This window comes from Micromys minutus (assembly GCF_963924665.1).
Source record: "Micromys minutus genome assembly, chromosome: 12".
Lineage (NCBI taxonomy): Eukaryota > Metazoa > Chordata > Mammalia > Rodentia > Muridae > Micromys > Micromys minutus.
The window spans coordinates 36458829-36480413 of record NC_137981.1 but is presented as its reverse complement, the minus strand read 5'-3'; the positions used below and the strand labels follow the sequence as shown (position 1 = coordinate 36480413).

Genomic DNA, 21585 nt, shown 5'->3' with positions numbered 1-21585 from the left:
TGTCCATGAGATGTGTTCATGGACTCCACTTTCTGAGATGCATCATAGTCATGCAAGCCTAAGACTAGTGACAATGCTCTTGTGTCTCTGGAATAAAGGAACTTCCCAGCATACTGTTCCAAGCTGCCTTTTAAGCTTTTTGACTCAACTGTTTGCGTCTCTTCATTCTTTTTCTTTGCATCACCTTTCCTGACATGGCCCTTTCCTCTTTCCTGTTCAGAATCATGCTCACTTGGTAACAACTCCAGCACCTCTTCTCCTTATACTGCCTTCTTCATAAGTTCTTACTATATTATATATATATATATATATATATATATTATATATATATATATTATATATCAGCCATATTCTATACAAGCATGCTTAGACCATGCTCATTCTTTTGTGCTTGACATCAATACATCATGCTTCCGAGTTACCATGACCTCCTTGGATAATCTTTTGGATCAGCATAGTTCCCATAACAATCTGTATTAGATGCGGTTTTGCTGATATGAACTGATATGAAGATATCTAAAGGGATGCCTAAATTATAAAGGAACCACCAGGTCAAGCTCTAATTACAGTGATTATGTATGCATAGCATAATAACTCCCCTGGCCTTGTACATGAATGAACAATCCAGGTAAAAGACATTCCCTTTCAGTGCTAAAACTGTCTTAAATATTCCAAGTAAAACATGATAAAAACTCACTTTCTACTTCTGGCCGACTTGGGTTCACTACATTAGACTAGGCTGGGCTTCATCTCTCAGAGATCTGCTGCCTCTGCCTCCTGTGTGCTAAGATCTGAGGTGCGCACCACCATTACTAATTACCACCCTGTAATTTCAGACATGAACTAGAGAACACATAGAATATTTTCTGGGACACTTGAGGCCATTGTTAGGAATGCCACCACTGAACATAACTAGGCTGAGCAGTCCTGATGGTCTTGTAGAACCCTTGTCTTTCCACTGGAGCACTTAAGGCTTTAGTATAGTTGAAAGGGAAACTGGGGATGTGGCTCAGTGGTAGAGCTCTTATCTAACAAGCATTAGACTCTGGAATGAATTCCTATCGGCACTGAAAGGGGCAGGGGTGAGGATCAAAGGGAATTGGTACTGTTTCCCTCAGAGTTTTACAGTACTCACAAGAAAGCGAGAACGGGTGTAAGCCCAATAAAAATTCACTTTAAAACCAGAATTATTCCTTGGCTGACCATTGTAAAGACAGGGTATGCTGTTGAAAAATTAATAGCATCTCCTTGGGAGTCACTTAAAATAATGGTAGATAAATATCTTTCCAGAACCATTTGGATCCAGGCATTCACAGAGGGAGGGAGGGGAAGGAGCACGTGACCTCTCATCAATTTTGTCTTGCAGTTCAGTGCTCTGGGTAAGAAAGATAAGCAGAGGTTGGAAGGTTTCTAAAATACGTTCTGTTTTGTTAAAGGGACCTCTTAATGACTTGGGTTCCCTTATGTAAGGCTGAGACCTTTTGATCAAGGTTGTATTTTCAATGAGTCAGATCGACTGCAACATAGGGAAGTCCTTGTCAATAATGACTGCTAATTTAGCAAACGAAACTAACAGACAGGAGGAAGCCATAGCTGCTCACCTGCTCCTAGACTTTAGATATGGTCCGAGAGAGAGAGAGAGAGAGAGAGAGAGAGAGAGAGAGAGAGAGAGAGAGAGAGAGAGAGAGAGAGAGAGAGAGAGAGACTGACCTACTACTGACTGACTGACTGAAGAATGCAGACACAAATGTTGATGCTGTTGGCACTGTTGTGTGGTACAGTAAGAGAGCTGGTGGGGTTGTCCACAAGCCTAAATGCTGCCCTTTCATGAAATTGTCTTTTGCCTCTGGGACACCTTATCTAGGGTTTGTCAGAGTGAGATCTCCCAGGAGGCTGTTTGCACAACTTGGCCAGAGTGAGTAAAAGGTGCCAGTGCCCAGCCTGCTCATAGACTAACAGGGTTCGTGACTGCCCAAGAGTGGTAGACACAGGCTGGAGGTGATATCACATCCTTTTCTCCTGGATTCTGAGATTTTCCTCTCCTTTAGTGAAAAAACTTCTAAGCCCTCCTACACACATGCAGACAACTCTCCACACTCAGCAGACATGTCAATACTTCAAAGAAGCCCACTTCCCACAGAACTTCTGCTACTCTGTGCCTCCTATGGACAAGGAAATAGCTGTTCTTCCCACGGGGCACAGCTAGGCACAGGGGAGCTAGAATGGTCCTTCCTGAGCCCTGGCCTGCTCCTGCTGTTAAAGCTGCCCAGCAGTGCCTCTGATATTTCAGACTTGAGAGAAAAGTTACAAAATTGTGCCTAGAATTTCCATGAGTTCTTTAGCTGGATACCCTGGGCATTGGCATTTACCAAGTCTGTCCTTTTATTCTCATTCTTCTCTCTTGTATGTTTGTTCCCTGAATTGTGATGAGGATGAACTGTGTGTGTGTTAGTCCATCTTTAAAGATGCTCTGCCGTGTGTCCCACAAGCTATTGGCTCGGCACTCTGTATCGGTGAGCGAGCTTGATTCTGATTTCGTCTTGCCAGTGTTTCCTGCTCTCCTTTCTGGGTGAAACACCTCTCAGTGTGGGTTCCCTTGGAACACACGGCTATCATCTCTCACCATAGTTAGTCACTGGGTCTCTTAAATTTCCCAAGATCTGGAGGAATTGGTATGTTTGTCTTGATTTTAGTTCCTTGGACATTGTGCAGTGTATGGGACAATCTGTACAGCACCTGCCTTTCCCTTTCTCTGAGTTTCATCGTTGTTAGATTTGGGTGATAAGCTTTGGGAAGAAGTACCAGAGAAGCTAAGGTGTGTTCTCCTCAGAGCATAAAACATGCTTACCACATTACATATCTGCCAAGTCTTTATAATTTGTGTCTGGTAAGAAGATGCCTTAAGGTTATGAAAATATCATTTCTCCCATTTTTTTCCATCTAGTTTTATTTATGTGATTTTTTTTTAATTCGGTGTTTGAAGACAGGGTTCCCTCACCTCCTGAGTTTGGGCTAACAGGTGTGTACCTGTCCAAACTCCATTCATGATTCTTACCTAAAAATGATTTTCACGGGGCTGGAGAGATGAGCGGGCAGTTAAGGGCACTGGCTGCTATTGACAAAGATCTGGGTTCTGTTCCCAGACCCACATAGTTCTTCACAGCTGCATGTGACTCCAGTTCCATGGGGATCTTGACCTTCTTCTGGCTTCGGTGGGCACCAGAGGCTTCAATGGTACACAGACAGGTGTGCGTGCATGCATGTTATATGTTTTGGTAATGACAGGCTCATTAAAGACTCATGGAGTCCTGTGCTCAGCAAGGGGCCTGCATTAAGAAAAAGCTAGTAGAAGCTACTGGGCATGCAGTACTTCTCCGCAAACAACAGCTGGAGTAAGGAAGCCAAGGGGTTGATGTAGGGAAATGAGGCTGGGGAGGGGGACTTTGAGGCTCCAGAATAAAAGGAGGGTTACAGTGCTGACTGATCTTAGCACAGCTGTGTGTCGCCTGAATTGCACTTGTGAACTCAGTTCTATGTCACAGGAAACTATAAGGTAAATAAGTTCAGGGCTGGCAGGGTGCCCTAGAGGGTAAAAGTGCTTGCTCCACAGCCTGACAACCTGAGTTTGTTCCTGGAATGGAGTCCATGCTGGGAGGGGAGATCTGAGTCTAAAAAGGTGTGCTCTAACTTTCATACACACACACATTCACACAAGCGCACACACACATAGCAAAGGGAATTTTAAAAAGAAGTGGTTTTACCCAAGAATGATGCCCTATGTCTGTTATTCTAGGCTGAGGCAGAGGATTGCCTGCTTGGACTATAAAATGACCATCTTGTCTCAAAAAACACAGAGCAGGGAAGAGGATGGATCAGAAAGCTTGGCTTTCCAGAGCTGGGGAGCAACGTGACTGGGGTTGTTTTTAAACTGTAAACACTAGGACACTGGAACTCTGTGTGTGCATGTACATGTGTGTGTATGCACGTGTGTTAGGGAATGCTGGTGAGAAAAATTGAAGTGAAAACAAAAATAATATCCAGGTGCAATTTTTATTACAAGTCATAAATGGCATTAGTGAAATTCAGACTAAAAACTCACGAACTAGAATTCTAGATCCTGGAGTCAGCAAGATAGCTAGCTCAGTGGGAATGGGCGCTTGCCGTGTGACCCTGTGACATGAGTTCAGTCCCAGGAACCCAGAAGGTAAAGAGAAGAACCAGTCCCTGAAAGTTGCCTTCGACCTCCATGTATACTCCGGCACCTAAGATGGTAATAATGAGCATTTTTAACTAAAAATATTTTGTTTAAAAATAGGCTGCTTCAGGGCTGCCGGTGGCTCAGTGGTTATGAGCACATTCTGCTCTTTCAGAGGACCAGGTTCAGTTCTCAGCATCCATGTGGCCACTTAACAACCTTCTGTAACTCCAGTCCAGGACACTGACATGCTCTTTTGGCCTGTCTGAGCACTAGACATCCACATACATGGTCAATAAACATATATACAGGCCAAACGCCCATACACATAAAATAATAATGCAGTAATGCAGGAGGCAAAAAAAAAAAAAAAAATCTACTTGCTGGGTCTGGTGGTACCTGTCTCTCTCTAATCTCAGCACTCAAAGGCAGTAAAACCATTGAGGGTTTGAGGCCAGCCTGGTCTGTATATCAGGTTCCTAGAAAGCTAGGCTGCACACACAATAAGACCCTATCTCAGACAAAGCAAAAAAGAGTAGGCTGCTGTTCTTCTTAAAAGAGCTTCCACATAGTTAAAGTAGAACTTTAACGTGTTTAACCAAGAAACTTATTTTTTTTTTTCAAATAAAGTTTGAGGTTGGCTTGTCTCTTGTAAGGAGTGGCGTGGGCTCTATTAGAAAGCATCTGTTGCAGCAGAGCTGTTCGGAGCCACTAGGCTGGCTCAGGACAAGTAAGTGCAGCATTGAGACACACTGAGCTTCTCTCAGGAACTGTCCTAGCCATGCCGGGCCATGCTGAAAGACCACATTTCTCGGTCAGGGGTTCTGGGCATCTTTGCTGATGTGGGTGACTCCGGGTTATACTCATAGGCAACCCAAGAATGGGTCCAGGTGGATAGCAGTAGTTGAAGTAAGCAGGATTACGGTGCCTGTCATCTTGTCCTCACAGCCTTATCCCCTCACCCTAGAAGCCAGGTGGACTCACCCAGTGAGTGCTAAGGAATAGTCATAAAGCTCCCACTAGGGACACACCCCACGGTGTGAGCATGGTTGGCTAAATATTACAGGGCATGTTTAGAAGGGAGGGTGCCTGACTCTTAAAGATGTTCTCTGGCGGAACGTCTCTGTGGAGCAGATGGAATGAGCCGAGATGCTGCGCAGTTTACCCGTGCGACATACTCAGTGCCGTCTTGCTTTCTTACCTTTTTAGAGTGATACTAACCATCTATAAAAGCCCACTGTACCAGTCCATAGTCATGTGTGGCGCGTCTATCGCTTCCCAGTGATGCTGGTCTGCCTGCCCTCTGCGGCCTGTCATTGGAATGAAGGCTGTTTCTAGATCACTTACGTTGCAGCATAGACATTGTTGTTCTCAGCTGCCTGTCTTGGGCAGAGAGAAGTGAGGTGTGACTAGGTCACATTTACACTCAGTAAACGACAAAAGATAAGAGGTGCCTATCTTTTTCTTACTCTCAGAGAGTTCATATCTTGGCACATTTATTTTAGAAGGAAGAGTCCAGCGTTCGTCCTCGGACACTGACAAGCCAAACCCATCTGCTCCTTTTCTCTGCCACTCCTCCCCCTGGTCAGGGAAACCGAGGCAATGATTAAAGAGGGGCAAGATGTCCTTGTGAAGTGGTGTCGTGGTCCTTCCAGCTCTCGGATAGGGACCTCTCCCTTGAAACTTGGAAGATCTTGGGTCAGCACTGTCACTAGAAGACTTGTTTTGATCTGTGCAGCTAAGTCTACTGCTTTAGTACACGGAGCTGATCTGTGATACATTTTAATATGTTAAAGATAATATTGAGATTGGAAATTGAGTGTGACTGTTACTGAATGCATTGAAATGCATTGCAGGAGGCAGGGCAGCCAGCAGGCTATGTATCTCTTCAAAAAAAACCCAAGTTTATCATAAATAACAGCAGATGAATAGTTTGGGTAGAACAGTGGTATTCACTGTTCCAGTGAAAACACTGTGAATATGAAACATGGTCTGACATCGAATGTTTTTCTGAACACTGCCTAGCTTTACATCGCTCAGACTTTTTCAGGTTTAGGCCTGCAGGTGGATGTTGTTGCTGTGTAATCTCTGTTCAGATTGCTAACCAGTGGGCATTTGCAGTGAATCATGTTGAAACCCATTACTGGACAAATTCGATTCAGATAACCAGTAAGCGTCAGTTGGCAGTGGCATCCAGAGGACAGGAACTTTGGCGGAGTTGAATGCCCAGCCATCCGCACACTGCTTGTCGCATAATGGGCATCCAGTAAAGATCTGGTAAGGGAATGAATGAGTGTCTGACTCTGCTTTTTGTACCCCTGGTAGCACCTCCAAGTATACCAGCCAGCTTCTGACAGAATTAGTTCTTGATCTGAGGTTTTCCTCATAGTCTTCTGTCTTGTCACATGTTATACCTTTATCCACCCTTGTGCAGATAATGGCTTTGGACAGACTTTGGCCAAGGTGGCCCCAGTGATGCAGCTGGGAGGGTACATGATCCAGTCCTTGCTGTAGGGTGTCAGACACAGGGTTCACGACTCATCTCTGCAGAGCTGGACGTGAGGGTATCGCAGTGGGAAGTACTGCCGACTCCCTGGCCCAGTTACGGTATTTGTAAGGCAGAACAAGCTTGCACAAGCTTTGTTCTTAGGGATTGAAATTAGTGCTCTCCTGAATTTGGTTCCAAGGTAACTGTTACCTTTAAATCTAATGAAAGCAGCAATGGGCTTAATGTCTGTTTTGTTTTAAGTTAAAAACAATCTACTATAAAAGTTTGCTTACCTCTTCAGGATAATCTTAATAATGCAGATGACTTGGTCAGAATGTGGTCAGAAGGTGGTTGTTATTTAAAGTACATAAAAGGAATTGAGTGGATTAAGTAACTTTATTATTTATGTAATGTATTGTCCATATTGAAACACATGCACATCACAGTTATACTGTAGCAGGAATCAAAAATAATACTGATAAAAAACTGTGAGAAAATGTAATGTCAGCCTACCTGGGAGCTAGGTAGGGTTTTTATGTGAAAGGTGGCTGTTCTGGAATAGGGAGATGGATAAGTTGTTTAAAGTACCTGATGTACAAGCATGAGGACCTGAGTTTAGATTTCTAGCATCCCCAGAAAGCTTAGTGCAGTGGTACACACATACAACCCCAAGTGCTGGGGGAAGTGAGGAGCAAGGAAAGACCTGGAGCTCTCTGGCTGGCCAGCCAGATTCAGCAAGTCCCTGTCTCAAAAACATAAGGTGGAAAATAGATCAAGGAAGACAGTCCAGAGTTGACCTGTGACCTATGTCTAACTAACACACACGTACACACACACACACACACACACACACACACACACACACACACAAATGTTCTTGTCATCCTGGGAAGTAAAGTAAAAATTATTAGTTATATGAGAAGAACCCAGGAGTTACCTTAAAAACCTCACTGGCAGTGAGTAAATTAATAAAGGTAATTATTACTGATTGAAGCTTGTCAGATGTTTAAATTTGGAAGTTTATAATGATATCGAAAGCTAATCTGAACAATGAAAAGAGCCAGTTCATTGTCTTAAAGCTGGTAAATGAAGCATTTGCCCTGTCTCCCGGTACGAGCTGTACCACTGAGTGAGCAAGTGATGTTTGAGGGGCGCAGTCTCACCACAGACATGATCAAGCTTCTGCTGTTTTGGTGGAAATGACATAGAAGAATGTGCTAAACAATAACACAGGCATGCCACAGGGAAGCCTGAAGATAAGCAAACCACTAGGGGAGCCCCAGGATCCAGAACAGATAGGAAAGAATAAGGGGTAGAGGGCGAAATCCACACATTAAAAGTCTTTTTTTTTTTTTTAAATGAGCATGACTACATAAGCACCTGAATATTTTGGTGGTAAAGGTATAATAATAATAATAATAACAACAACAACAACAACAACAGAGACTGGAGAGATGTCAGTCAGTGGTTAATAGCACTGGCTACTCTTCCAGAGGACACAGGTTCAATTCGCAGCATACACGTGATAGCTTACAATCATTTGTAACTCCAGTGCCCTCTTTAGCTCTGTGAGCACCAGGCATGCGCATAATACATGCAAAGGACCATTCATAAAGTAAATAAATTCAAGTCAGGTGGTTGTGGCACACACTTTCAGATTCTGTCATTGTCCTAGGTGATAGTCACACGGGCCTTGTGGTCATCCACTAAGCTGTATATTGTCTGTGGCTGTCTGTCTTTGTTGGGGGCATGTTTTAAGCCATTGTTAAGTAACAGATCACATACTCTGTGGCATTTATTTTATGGCTGTAACTCTTAAAACTGGGCAGCTTTTCTGTTTATTGGTGGTATTACATCAGTGGTGTTGTGAAGAGAGACAGTTCCTCACCTTTACTGCTCTACATAAGAAACGTTAAGTACATTAAGTGCTTGGTGCTTGGCACCAGCTTCCTGTCAGCCTTTGCAAAGCTGTTTTTATGTGAAGCAATTGCACCGAACATCACCTAGACTCAGATCCTCAAGTGCTTAACCTCTTAGAGAATGGCCTTCCTTTAGTTTCTGCTTCCGCTCTCAAACATGATTGAAGACTAGAGGGTGATGAAAGGGAAGATTCAGATAAGAAATACTTCCCTGGGGTATTTCTGAGAGGTGGCTCAGCAGCTAAAGGTACTGGTCCCTCTCTCACAGGACCCCAAGTTCAATTCCCAGAACCCACATGCATCTCTCAATCCTCTGTGACTCCAGTTTCAGAGGATCCAGTTTCTTATTCTGGTCTCCATGGACACCAGGCACTCACAAGGTACACAGACATTACATGTGGGCAAATTATTCATACCGATAAGAAGTATAAAATAGCCCTAAATCTTTTAAATAAATGTTTTTACCATTAGGTGGAAGGCCAGAGAGATGACGCTGAGACATTACAGCCTGGACACTCACTCTTTGTTCTCTGTTTATTACACTCCAGAATGAACAAATAGAATCCTGGCGGACACTGCACATGTGAGTGGGAAAGCCCTTTCCCCTCTAGACTACAGGGTCTATGCACTTGTGAAATGTGGACATTTAGAAAGCAGTGCCTTCAGAGGACAAAATGGAAAAGAGACAGGTTAGGTTGCCAGAATGAAGACAGTTATCTGAAATCAAGGAAGTTGACCTAGTTAGCTGAAATCAAGGAAGACATCCAAAGTTGACCTGTGGCTTCTCTCTCTCTCTCTCTCTCTCTCTCTCTCTCTCACACACACACACACACACACACACACACACACACACACACACACACAGGGACTTCTGCCCTGTGCTTTGCCCAGTGAAGGATCCTTCCCCATGAATTCAAAGAAGTTACTTGTGGTAAGTACCAAGTAGAGGTGCATCAGAGGACCCTGTGCCCGCCTGCCTGCCACCCTGTAGCTTTTCATTTGCCTCCAGTTAGAAACTTGAAAACCATAGCAAGGATTTCTAGAGAAGAGATAAAATGAATCGTGCTTATGAATTTGTTTTTAACACCATTTAGAATACAGTTTAGAAAACTCTTCCCGAAGAGAAGTCACCATGTTTCATCACTACTGGGAGCGTTTCAGAGAATTTTCTTTCAAATACCTTCCTGCCCCGTTTAGATAAATTAACTTTCTTTGACCTCATCACACATAATTAAAATAGCTGCTAAGGGGTTAAAACCAAGGAAAAAGTGATTGTGTCTCTCGGTCTCCATTTCTCTGCAAATTGCACAGGAAGTTTGTTTCTGTTCTGCAGCAGGGTAATTACAGGAGACAGTTACATAATTTACAGTTTAGTGTACTTGTCCGTAATCACACACCTCCACCTTGGTGTACATATCCTCCTGAGTGTGTGCCCTGTCCTTTGATTTGTAAATGATTACCATATGATCTCTTGCAGCATAGCATTGAATTGGGTTCTCAGTAATGAACTTCAGCTATTACCCTGTATGTGTGAGTTCCTGTTATTTACAGGATTCGGGACTCTTAGATTTAACAGTTGCCTAGTGATGAACAAATCAAACTCCTCGAGATTTGTCTCTAGCTTAATATGGAAAGCAAAGTCTTGGGCACCCTGACCAGAACAGTGACTAGGGTAAACACGGTAGAAACCCAACCACTGAAACCTTTCCTGTTCGTGCCAGAACTTTGAGAGTTGGGGATTTGGTGATTAGCAGTGTCCACACAATATAAAGATTCGTGAAAATGATCATTGTGAGTTACAGCTAATGCTGTGCTCTATTAATACATTGTTACTGATGCATCCATTGTTAGTTAGTCTGAACAGCAAGCAGAATTGTACCTTGTGCAAGGAATTCAGAAATGAACTGTCTGCAAGTTCAAAAGGCATTGACGTGTTTTAATCCTGTTAGTAATAAGCTGGGCACAGAGGTACACATCTGCAACTCCACTCACTGGAGGCTGAGGCGCGTAGATCACGAGCTCAAGGCCACTCCATAGCAAGATTGTATCTTTAAAAGATAATTCTAAAGTGTGTGTGGTGGTGCTTGCCCTTAATTCTGGCACTTGGGAGATGAAGGCAGGAGGATTGTGAGTTGGAGGCCAGCCTGATCTACACAGTAAGTTCCAGGCCAGCTAGAGTTACAAGATGATACCTTGACTCAAGAGAAGCGATAATTATAATAAATCCTTGTTATTGCTTCAGCAATATACATAACTAAAAACCTGCACATATTCTTGTTTCTCTCACAGAAACATCTGACATAGCCAGACTACATGTTTAATTCCCGCTATGACCAAAGCCATTGGCAAGTCAGCCAACCACTGAAGTTCATGTCCCACCTGACCCTGGTTCCCACATCCAGCACATGCTGTCCTATTGGACCCTGACACAGCTATTGTCAGAAGCTCTGTGCCTCAGATTGTGTTTAAAAGCATTTAACATGTGCACTGGGGGGGGGGGGGCATTTTCTTGATAACCTGGAGATGCTAAAGATGCTTCTGAGCCTTCCATTTTAAACAGCCCATCAGCAGATCAGAGGAAGGGTTGGGCTTTGATTTTAGAAAGTTTTCTCAAAGACTGACAACTCCCTCTTGAGATGTACTTTGTTTGAGAACAAAGGGAAAATGGAAAGAGATTTGTTCTTCCACTTTTCCTGATACCCTGCTGTACACAGTCTGTTTGCCACGTGAGGCTCAGTTTCTAGACCTGGGTGCTGGTATATGTATGAGTGAGAGTGTGTGTGTGCATGAGAGACTGACAGTATTTGGAGAGTCGTGAGAGAAAGGACTGGGAGGGGGAGGGGGAAAAGGACATCCCATCATCCCTTTTAACTGTTGATATCAATGAGTTGCCCAGGCTAGCCTCAAACATTTAATTCTCCAATCACTTTCTGAATAGCTGGGACATACAGACTGTGCCACCAGGGTGGCTTCTGAGCCTGATTCAGAGGCAGTGGCAGCATTCACAGTAATATAAACAAGCGCCGCCACCACCCACACATGGCTTTGTGTTGGGCTAGTTGAGATGTGCATTTATTGGACTCACCTAACTCAGCTGCCCCTACAGAGCTTTAGTCCTATAAACGTGGCCAAAAGTAAGGCCAGCTTTGCTCTTAAAGTTCAGTTTTGTTGTGGCATCTCAGCACCAGGGCGTTTCATAGGTATGTGCACTGTAGGTACCAGGGCCATTTGATCAAAGTGTGCTTTATACCAGGTGTGTATGAGTTTAGTGAGAATTTGAAATCATGTAGCTTATTAATAGGAAATTCCTGTCAAGATTTTGTACTTGTTAGAATTTTATTTAGGTTTCAACTTGGATAGCAATTTGGAGTGTTGATTTGTTGGTTGGTTGGTTGGTTGATTTTTGCTGATATATGTTATTCTTTAGAATACTTTTCATAAGGTCTTTAGTGTAAAGAATTTTTTTCTAAAAGAAGAAATTGGTTTTAAATGCCACATTACTTTTGCTCTTCATAGAATATCCTAGAATTTAAAGTAATGCTATTGCATTTAGTGTGCGGGTGCATGGTGCACATGGGGAGATCAGAGAACAACTTGTGGCGGGGAGTTCTCCTCCCATGGTGCTCAGGGTTTCTCCTCAGCAGCAACAACCTTTACCTGAATTTAAAAGCTTTAAATCCATCAGAATTTAAAAGCTTCCCTTCCCTAGTTCTGACTCATCAAAAGCAGTGGCTCCTAGTACTCTACCATCTCCCAATAAAATTGCCTCTGGGTAAGAATCATAGCTTGACTGATATTTGGGAACAGTAGTTGGCTTGGTGAACACTTTGATTCCTTCTAAAATATATTTATATAAATATTTTAAAAATTGTTTTTTTTTAATTTCAGAATGTGTTATTAGTGAAGTATTCATTTCTCATTCTGCAACATCTTTCCCTGTATCCCAGGACCTTATTTCCCTAACAAGGAAATTATGAATTGAATTCATTTCACAGTTGGTCATCTTCTCAAGAAATTAATCCAGCACTCAAGGCAGAAGCAGGCAGATCTCTGTGAGTTCGAGGCCAGCTAGGGTTATTACACAGAGGTTCAACACTGTCTTGAAAAGCCAAAACAAACAATTCCTGATACCCTGAAGCAAGGTGTAGCTTGCATTGAAGTGCCTTACTCAGACAGACTGTGCTGGTTGGCTTCAACCATCATCTTGACACAGCTTAAGCCACCCATGGAAGTCCCCACTGAAGGATTACCCAGATGGGATTGGCCTGTGGCTACATCTGAGAGATGGTCTTAATTAATGATTCATGAGGGAAGGCCCAATCCACTGTGGGCAGGGCTACCCCTCTGCAGGCTTTATTAGCAGCCAGGCATGGTGGAACATACCTTTCATCTCAGCACCAGAGAGATAGGCAGAGGATCTCTTTGAGTTCAAAGCCAGTCTGGTTTACATAGAGACCTAGGGTAGCCAGGACTACATTGAGAGACTACATAGAAAGAAAAATCTATCTAAGCACAAGCCCGCAAGCAGCGCTTCAGCGGTGATTTCAGCTTCAGGTCCTTCCCTGACTTACCTCAAATGAACCTCTTCCTAGACTGCAAGTTAAATAAGCTCCTTCCTCCAAGTGGCTTTTGGTCAGAGTGGTTTCTTCCCAGCCACAGAAGAGGAAACTGGGACACACTCAGTCCCCAGTTCTGTTTGACTGAGAGAAACCTCTGTGAAGTACATCCCACACCCTCTTTACTAACACTTTACCTTCTGCTCAAGGCTCTTGCTAGACAACACGCCCACCTTTGGCCTGGCGTTGATGACGTACCCCTTTAAAATTCTGGCTTAAGGCAGTTCTCAAGACTTCTGCTTAATACTGTATATCTGAAACCAAACTGTCCTGGGGAAAGCAAGAATTGAGATTTAATGAGACAGACATGAAGGCTTGTTGTAAGTCTGGAAGTGATCTGATGTGTAGCTATGGATGAGAACTATAGCTAGACCAAAGGACAGGAAAGGGATCTGGGGCAAGCTCCCACTAAAGCGGGTGATCAGTTATAAAGACCACTGACTCATCTTAGTAGTGTGGTTTTGTCTCTGGCCCTCAGGCTCAGCAGCATGTCACAGATGTGTAGCACCCTCTATGACAGGCATGGCAGGAGGGCAGTCCCCTTTCCTGCCATCTGCCCTGACTGTGAGTAAGTATCTAAGCACCACATCTCCCCTTGGCCACTAATGCAGACGGACTATTACTGCCTTCTAGAGCATCTACAGCCACCAGGGAACCATGGAAACTTTCTGGCAAACTCCAACATAGTCTGTAGACTTGGGGACATGTACTGCATGGCACCAGGGGTCATGTCTCTAGTATATATGCCTCCCTTTTGGAGGAACATGAAGACCACTCCTCTCTGGAGTAGTTGTTGGGCAGTAGGGGATATTCAGTAAGGAAAACCAGTGACTTTGTTCACATAACTGAGGAAGAACGTAGACATGGGGTGCTCTTATAGGAAGCTAGTGCGTCTTCAAGATGTCTGCGCCTGAGATGTGACTCAGCCAGCAGACCTTTCCCAAAGACAGGCTGTCTCCACTCCCTCAGTTTTCTGGTTCAGGCCATTTTCCCAGGACACACTTGAGTCTTCTAGAATATGTGAGTCTTTGTTATATCTGTCTGGGGAGTTTGTGGTTCCACTGAAGCCTCAGGCAGTCAGTGTGTTTATGGTTTGATGGGCTAGTTGTTTCTTCAGGGTAGTCATTGAAGTAAATACTTGACAGCCAAAAGGAATTTGGAAGCAAATTATGTTTGCTGGGAATTTTCAGTAGTTAATTTCTTGACTATTCCTGAGGCCAAAGGGGGAGGGGGGTCCTCCTAATTAAATTTGTATTTGGCTGGTAGGAAACTTCTGAGACAATGGTCTTGAGGTATCTCAAGCAAATGTAGGAACAGGAAGGAGGCTCATCCAAAGAGCAATTTGACTACTTTATTTCCCCTATGTTAGGGGTTTTTAGTCATCTAAATGATCACCTCTAGATTGCATCCCTTCATTATGGTGAACAACCCTTAATAGCTGATCTTTAAGCCAAGCATTATCCTGTGTATTTTTTATTAACCCATGTAATGCTTCTAGGAACTTGAAGAGATGGGTGTGGTTATTAACTTGGTGGTCTGAATGAGGATTCAGACACACAGAGATTAAATAAGTGCCTTGGGTCACATACATAGCTGTTACATGGTGGATCCTGAATTCTGTCACACAGCTTGTGGCTCCACAGCCTGTGCTCCTGGTCTCTTGTGAGCTGTCACAGTATATTCTGTAGAGGACAGTCCTGGAGTTCTTACAGTCTCATTGCCCTGCTTTTCAAAGTTCATATTGTTCATATAATACAGAGAGTCCCATAGTACAGTCCAGGTAGTCCACGGTGCCATAAGTATTCCAAAGAAATACTGTTTTTCCTCTTTAACTCTTCTCCACTCATGGTGAACACAATAGATGAAGGACCAGAGTAGACATTGACTGGAGTGTATAATGTAAAGCAAGCCTCACCAGTTTGTTTATATTTTTTAAAATGCAGGAAAGGCTTTTATTATCTAAAATTATAGTAACATAAGGTTTATTACTATTTTAAAATTAATAAATGTCACTTTCTCAATAAAATCAACAGCTACAGTCTTTATAAATAAAAGCTCTTTTGAGTCTTAAATAAGTGTTAAAAATACAAAGTCTGAAGCCAGGATGTCTTAGAACCCCACCAGTTTATCACAGCAGGTACTGTGGTGTGAGGCCTGATGAGAGAAGCGTGCGCTCAGGCCCCTCTCTACCTTCTAACTTGGAATTCATGTTGTAGCCAGAGTTCATTGGTTTGTAGTGACACCCAGACACAGAACAGAGCAATCAGCCACTCACTGACTCTAGCTAACGCACACAGCCTTTAGGGCGTTGGGAAACCCATTCTGTTCTGTTCTCTCCCAGCAAGGAACTGACGGGCCCTTACTTACCCCTTTGTGCACTCAGTGTCTCTCCCACTTCACAAGCCTGTTTTCCTAGCAGCTACTGAGCAGGTCCTCAAGGGTGTTGACCTCAAGTCACCTTTAGGGTCTTGTGAGAGCACAGGTTGATGCTGTTCTAGTAGTTGCTGGGCATTTAGTCCAGTTGTTACATAATTATGCTAGGCCCAAAGAATTATGGTGAAGAGTGTCTTAAACATTTAGTTTCAAACCCAATGTTTCCAAGGGGTGACTCTTCTGAAGGGAGAGACCCTGATCTCTGTCACACCCTTGCCGAGAACATTTTTTTATTCTTGCTCCACTAGATCATCCCACATAGTACTTGTTCAAAAAGGGAATTTCCAGATAAGTGAGGGTTGGGGATCAAATTGATTTTGATTTATTCATGATGGCAAAAACAAGCTTTGACCTCATCTAAATAGTTACCTCCATAAGGTGGGTCTGTTCTACTTCCCTTGAGGCAGTTAACCATTTTAGGCCATCCTCAATAGAGGTGAGGTGCCCTGTGTGCTGTGCTTGGAAATGTCTGTGTTTGTAGACAGCACAGCGCTCAGTTTCCCTGCATGAGGATCATCTCTGAGTTAAGCATGTAAGACTTTCCCTGACCCTCAGACTCCACCTTTCACCTGCTGCAGAGTTCCAGTGAAACTAAGGAGGAAGTGGATCCTGCTAGTACAGGGTAGTTAATGCAGGTAATGGTATGTGGGCCACTCCATTCCCGTTATGAGGTTCTCACTCACCACTGAGTGTTGTTTGCCCACACCTTTGGCTCACAGGCAAGTTCAAGGGAATATATTCACCGGCAATTAATTATCCCGAAACTCTTGGGACTTGTCTTCCACGCATCACTTTTTCCATCTGAAACAGTAGGCTTCCCCTGGGGTAGTTGAAGTTTTCTGATTGAAAGTATCCTGCGCTAAGGCGAGGTGTGACACGCCGTGGGGATCTATTCACCAGGGGTGTATTGTACTTGTTTCAGATGCTTCAGGACAATACACCGGCTTCCAAGATAAGTGCTTTTTCTTTCCCTGCATCTTAGATCAATTATTTGGAATCTTTTTGGTAAGTTAAATTTAAGAGCTTAAACCATCACATCTCTGTAATTAATAAGTCAAATGTTCTTACCAAAAATTACTGTGTCTGCTCTGTATTGTAACTGTGCTTCGAAGAGCCGAGAGAAAGTAGGAAGGGACAGAAAGGTGGAAAGAAGCCCCTCACTTAACACTCGTGTCGTGAAGGACAGCGTAGGTCAGTGCCAGCAGCTGGGCTCCGTCCGGGCAAGCGCCTGCTGCAGACATTGATAGCCCGTCTTCTGTCGCCAGTGCACCTCTGAACAGCACAAATTGTCATTCTGCATGTGATTTCACTCAACTATTAAGAAATAAGAAACATACTCATGGTCATTATTGTTCCTGGTGGCGTCTGTGTAACATCAGAAATCGTCATAGGGAGATTCCAAATAGTTCTTGGCAAAAGTGCCATTTTCTTCCCACTGGCTGTAACTCCTCTGAGGTTCTCTGGATCCCTAGAGAAGGAGGAGACACGATACAGGCAGTGCCGGGTGCCGGGGCATTGGCTTTGGGTGGTGCTTATACATGTCATCCCTGAAATGTGTGCAGTGGGTTCTGACTGAACATTGGATTTCCAGTCACAGCCTCAACACCCTGAAAAGTATCCCTCCCAGCAAGTGCTTGGAGAGTCCCTGCCTCCTCTTGGCCTTTGAATGCACAAGGAGGGTGTCTTGCTGGGAAAGACCTGTGGGGCAGCAGTCACAGGCTACAGTCAAAGGTTCAGGAATTGTCAGGAGTCGGCCTGAGTGGTGGGTACTGAAAGGTTTGTACCCCAGTGCTCTCCAGGGGTTCAATTTGTTGGCTTGCCTGAGTGACCTCATGGTTTTTAGACTCTGGGTACAAGAACAGGAACAGCTAGGTAAAATGGAGGGGAAGTGTGGGAACATAGAGGCAGAATAGAAAACGTGCCTCCTGGGTACGCTGTGCAGTGGCAAGCGTAGGTGGGACGGGTGAGCTGTGTCACCAACCTTCTGCTTGTGCAGAAACCTTCCCCATGGGCCAAATTTCTGCCTTCAACAGTGGGATTCACGTGAACCAGTGAGGGTGTGGGGACTTCCGTAGTCACTGAAGGGAACTTTTAATTGTGGAATCTCATGGACGAGGGGAACAGTTTTCATTCATGATTCTATACTTGCGCCTCATGCCCCACCCCCAGCATAAATTCATAGCTTGGGCTCCCAGCTGACTAAATTTCTCAGAATGTGCCAAGCTCTTAGAAAGCAGGTGATGGGATGTGCCAATTTTCTGTTCTGAGGTTTGGGCTTCCTTCACTACTCTGGCAACAAAGCACTCCCCATGTTGACAGGACACGATGTGGGCTGGCTTCAGCACAGCCACTGTCTACGTTAGCGTATCCGACACCACTACTGAAAAACTCAGTATGGCAGCAGCTCACGACAGTGGTTTGGCTGTAAAAGTCTGGTGCTTTTTGGCATTCAGTCAGATACTTAAACATGATGAAAGTTGAACCAAAGATCTTAGGCAAAACCCGATGTTTGTTCCTGTTCTGTTCTGTATGATGACATTCAGATTACAGCCATCAAGAGGCAGAATGCTGTTGAGATAGAGTATCTTGTTCTAGATTTCTGCATTATTTGCAAGTGTTTTTGAGAAACAGAAAACGTGGATCTGAGGCATTGATTTCTCTTTGTAACAACAAAAAACTAAAACTGAAAATTCTTGCAAGTGCAGCCATTTTGGAAACGTAGATAAAGAGGAGAAACCTGGGGATTCGGGCGGTTGTATAGTAGTAGCCTGTTTTTTCGGGCGGTTGTATAGTAGTAGCCTGTTTGTTCGGGCGGTTGTATAGTAGTAGCCTGTTTGTTCGGGCGGTTGTACAGTAGTAGCCTGTTTGGTTACTGCTGCCACCTACTGTATGTGGCTGGTGTTTGTTTAAATTCAGGAAGTTCACGAAGGTGAGGCTGTTGAAATAATTAGAGCAAAGAAGACATCACTACTTGACAGACAGCGTTTCTTCTCTACTCCATTAGTGGCTCTTAATTACCAAGACTGCCGCCAGCTCTCGTTCATTTCCTCTAAGTGGGCTTAAAGTCTTCTCGCTTCGGTTTCTTTGCCAGAGAGCCTGTACTGCTCAAGCTTCATATGCTCGGGGGTTTTCAATATGCACAAGGAATAGTGTGTGTCTTGTCTTGCCGTGTATTTTATTTGTAATTGTAGGAGCAACATTCTCAGGTGGGTTTAAGAGTTAATTTTTATGAGAAGGGTAAAAATAGAGCTAGTGACATAGATTTGCGTTTACCACCACACGCCTGAAAGCCAGCTTTTTATCAGTCCTAAAACAGTTTCAGATCAGGCGCTGGTTAAACAGAACAGGCAATACAGACTGTGTCAGCCAGAACCCCTTTATTAAGCCCCAGCTGTCAAAGGGTCCTCGGATCCTCTTGTGGAAAACAACCTGCCCGTTAATGTAGGGGTGGTCCCTCCCCAGGATCTGAAAGCTCCTGACATTGAGTATCTGAATGAATTTCAGGCTTGCAAGGGATTTATGTGTTGACACTCCCCAGAAGTACTCTCTGTAGTCTTAGCTTTCAGTCACTCTGACATACACCACCACGTATGTTTCCTGCCACCAGCTGTGTGAATTGGCTTACATTGTCACCGCAAAAGATTGACAAGCAGAAATTTGACGCAGGGACATCACTAGCGTTAAAAGAGGTGATGTACTTGACAGGACGCAGACGCACTTCATCTGTGTGATGCTCTCGCCTTGCCACTGATGACATTGTTCCTAGTGGCTCCTGGGCCAACCTCTGAACCAACCGTGCTGAGTGGAGTTTTGCTTCTCCTGCCCTAGGCTACTTGCTTTCTCGAAGAGAAGGCCAAGCAGGGTCTCCTGAGAAGCCGCTCTCTGATCTGGGCCGGCTCTCCTACCTGGCCTACTGGAAAAGTGTCATCTTGGAATACCTCTACCACCACCATGAGAGGCACATAAGCATCAAGGCCATCAGCAGAGCCACAGGCATGTGCCCACATGACATTGCCACCACTCTGCAGCACCTCCACATGATTGACAGGAGAGATGGCAGGTGAGTGCAATGGCCGCCGCACAGGGTCAAGCCAGTTGTGTGTGCTTTTCCTCTGCTTTCCATTTTCACATCCTGGGTCAAAAGAATCGGGATTGTTTTAAGATGGGCTCTTATAGCAACCTTCAAACTCATAGTGATCCTCCTGCCTCAATGCTGGGATTACAAGTATGCACCAGCATGTTCACCCAATCTTGAGTTGGTTTGGTTTGGTTTTTTCAGACAGGGTTTCACTGTGTAGCCCTGGCTACCCTGGTGCTCGTCGGTTTGTAGACCAGGCTGGCCTTGAACTCACAGAGTGCTAAGGTTAAAGGTGTGTGTAGCCACACCCAGCTAGCTCTCAGTTCGTGATCTCATTTTGTCTTGCTTCCCTGTATTACAGGTTTGTCATCATTAGAAGGGAAAGGTTGATATTTGGCCACATGGAAAGGCTGAGAAACTGTTCCCGACCCAACGAACTTGATCCGGAGAGTCTAAGATGGACCCCAATTTTAATTTCTAATGCTGTCGTTTCTGAAGAAGAGCGGGAAGCTGAAAAGGAGGTGACAATGAGCTCCGTCTCCTGAGCTGTGACTTTAGTCTTGTAGTTCTCTTAAGCTAAGAGTCATTAGCATCATTGTAAAAGCTTGGCTATATAGCTTTTGAAATGATAAAGCACTAATTTATCCTAACTGAGTAAGACATGATAATGTTATTGAATTGAGTATGAAAAATGAGGCATTTATCACTGATCACAAAGCGGCAATCTCAGTACTGACAGGATGTAATCAGATCAGACTTGGTGCTGGGCTGCAGGACCGCCATGTTAATCGATGGCTTGTGTTCCTAAACTCTCATGGAGTGCTCCACACCAGTGAGCATGTAATGTAGTGGTAAATTCACTGCATCATTAATACCACTAAATATCCCACAAAACCCAGCCATCTCAGGTTTGTTATCCTAACTGATGCCGAGGGGCCTGAGATGATGCAGCTAGAATTTGCCTGGCCAGCCGACTGTCCTGACCAGAACTCACTTAGAGACCCTTTTCCATTGATCCTGGAGGCTCCTACTGTGTAAGTGACCTCACCAATCACGATCTTGCCCCCCACCCCAGGCTGAACGACTGATGGAGCAAGCCAGCTGCTGGGAGAAGGAGGAGCAAGAGATCCTATCGTCTAGAGTTAGCAGTAGGCAATCGTCTGCAAAAGTACAATCAAAAAATAAATACCTGCATTCTCCAGAGAGGCGGCCAGTGGCCGGGGAGCGAGGACAGCTGCTGGAGCTGTCCAAAGAGAGCAGTGAGGAAGAGGAAGAGGAGGAGGAGGAGGAGGAGGAAGAGGAAGAGGAGGAAGAAGAAGAAGAGAGCATTCAGACATCTCCCCCACGGTTGACTAAACCACAGTCAGTTTCCATCAAGAGAAAGGTGTGTGCGTAGTTGAGCTGTTTTCAGTCTGTCTGGCTTCCCTTCACAGTTTTTGTTTCACTGTCGGTAGATGTAGTTAACCTGTAGTTTACGTCTCAGTGGTCCAGTGTCATGATCATTTATCTTACAGTTGTGGGTTGTGTTTACTGGAATTAGCAGCATGCTAACCACCCTAGTCTGGTGGTCACTGCCACCTGCTGGTCTGTGGGGCAAAAGTAAATATACTCATGATAAGCAGCCCGGTACCTCGGAGCCCTGCGAGGTCAGACTTGACAGGGTCCCATGACTCACTAGAGAGCCAGCCAACCTCAGAGGCCCAAGCCCAGTGTTCCTACATTAATGTCCCTTATTCTCACATAGCTTCTTAAGTATTCCAGACCCTTGATTTTGCTGTTGGTGTTCTGCTTGTGTGACCAGCTACACAGAAGTGAAATTCCTCATATCCTGGTTACCAAGTGGGCTGTCCAGTTCA

The 21585-nt window shown here is 44.4% G+C and overlaps 1 protein-coding gene across 5 annotated transcripts in view; it reads left to right on the top strand.

The window, feature by feature from the left end:
• Positions 1 to 21585, top strand: part of KAT6B (lysine acetyltransferase 6B) — a 166116-nt gene that overhangs the window by 135744 nt on the left and 8787 nt on the right. For all 5 annotated transcript variants that reach the window (XM_080926686.1, XM_080926689.1, XM_080926688.1 and 2 more), the window contains 3 exons: positions 19480 to 19711; positions 20091 to 20250; positions 20805 to 21113. In XM_080926686.1, coding sequence (XP_080782812.1) covers positions 19480 to 19711; positions 20091 to 20250; positions 20805 to 21113 — 701 coding nt within the window. The remainder of the gene's footprint in view (positions 1 to 19479; positions 19712 to 20090; positions 20251 to 20804; positions 21114 to 21585) is intronic.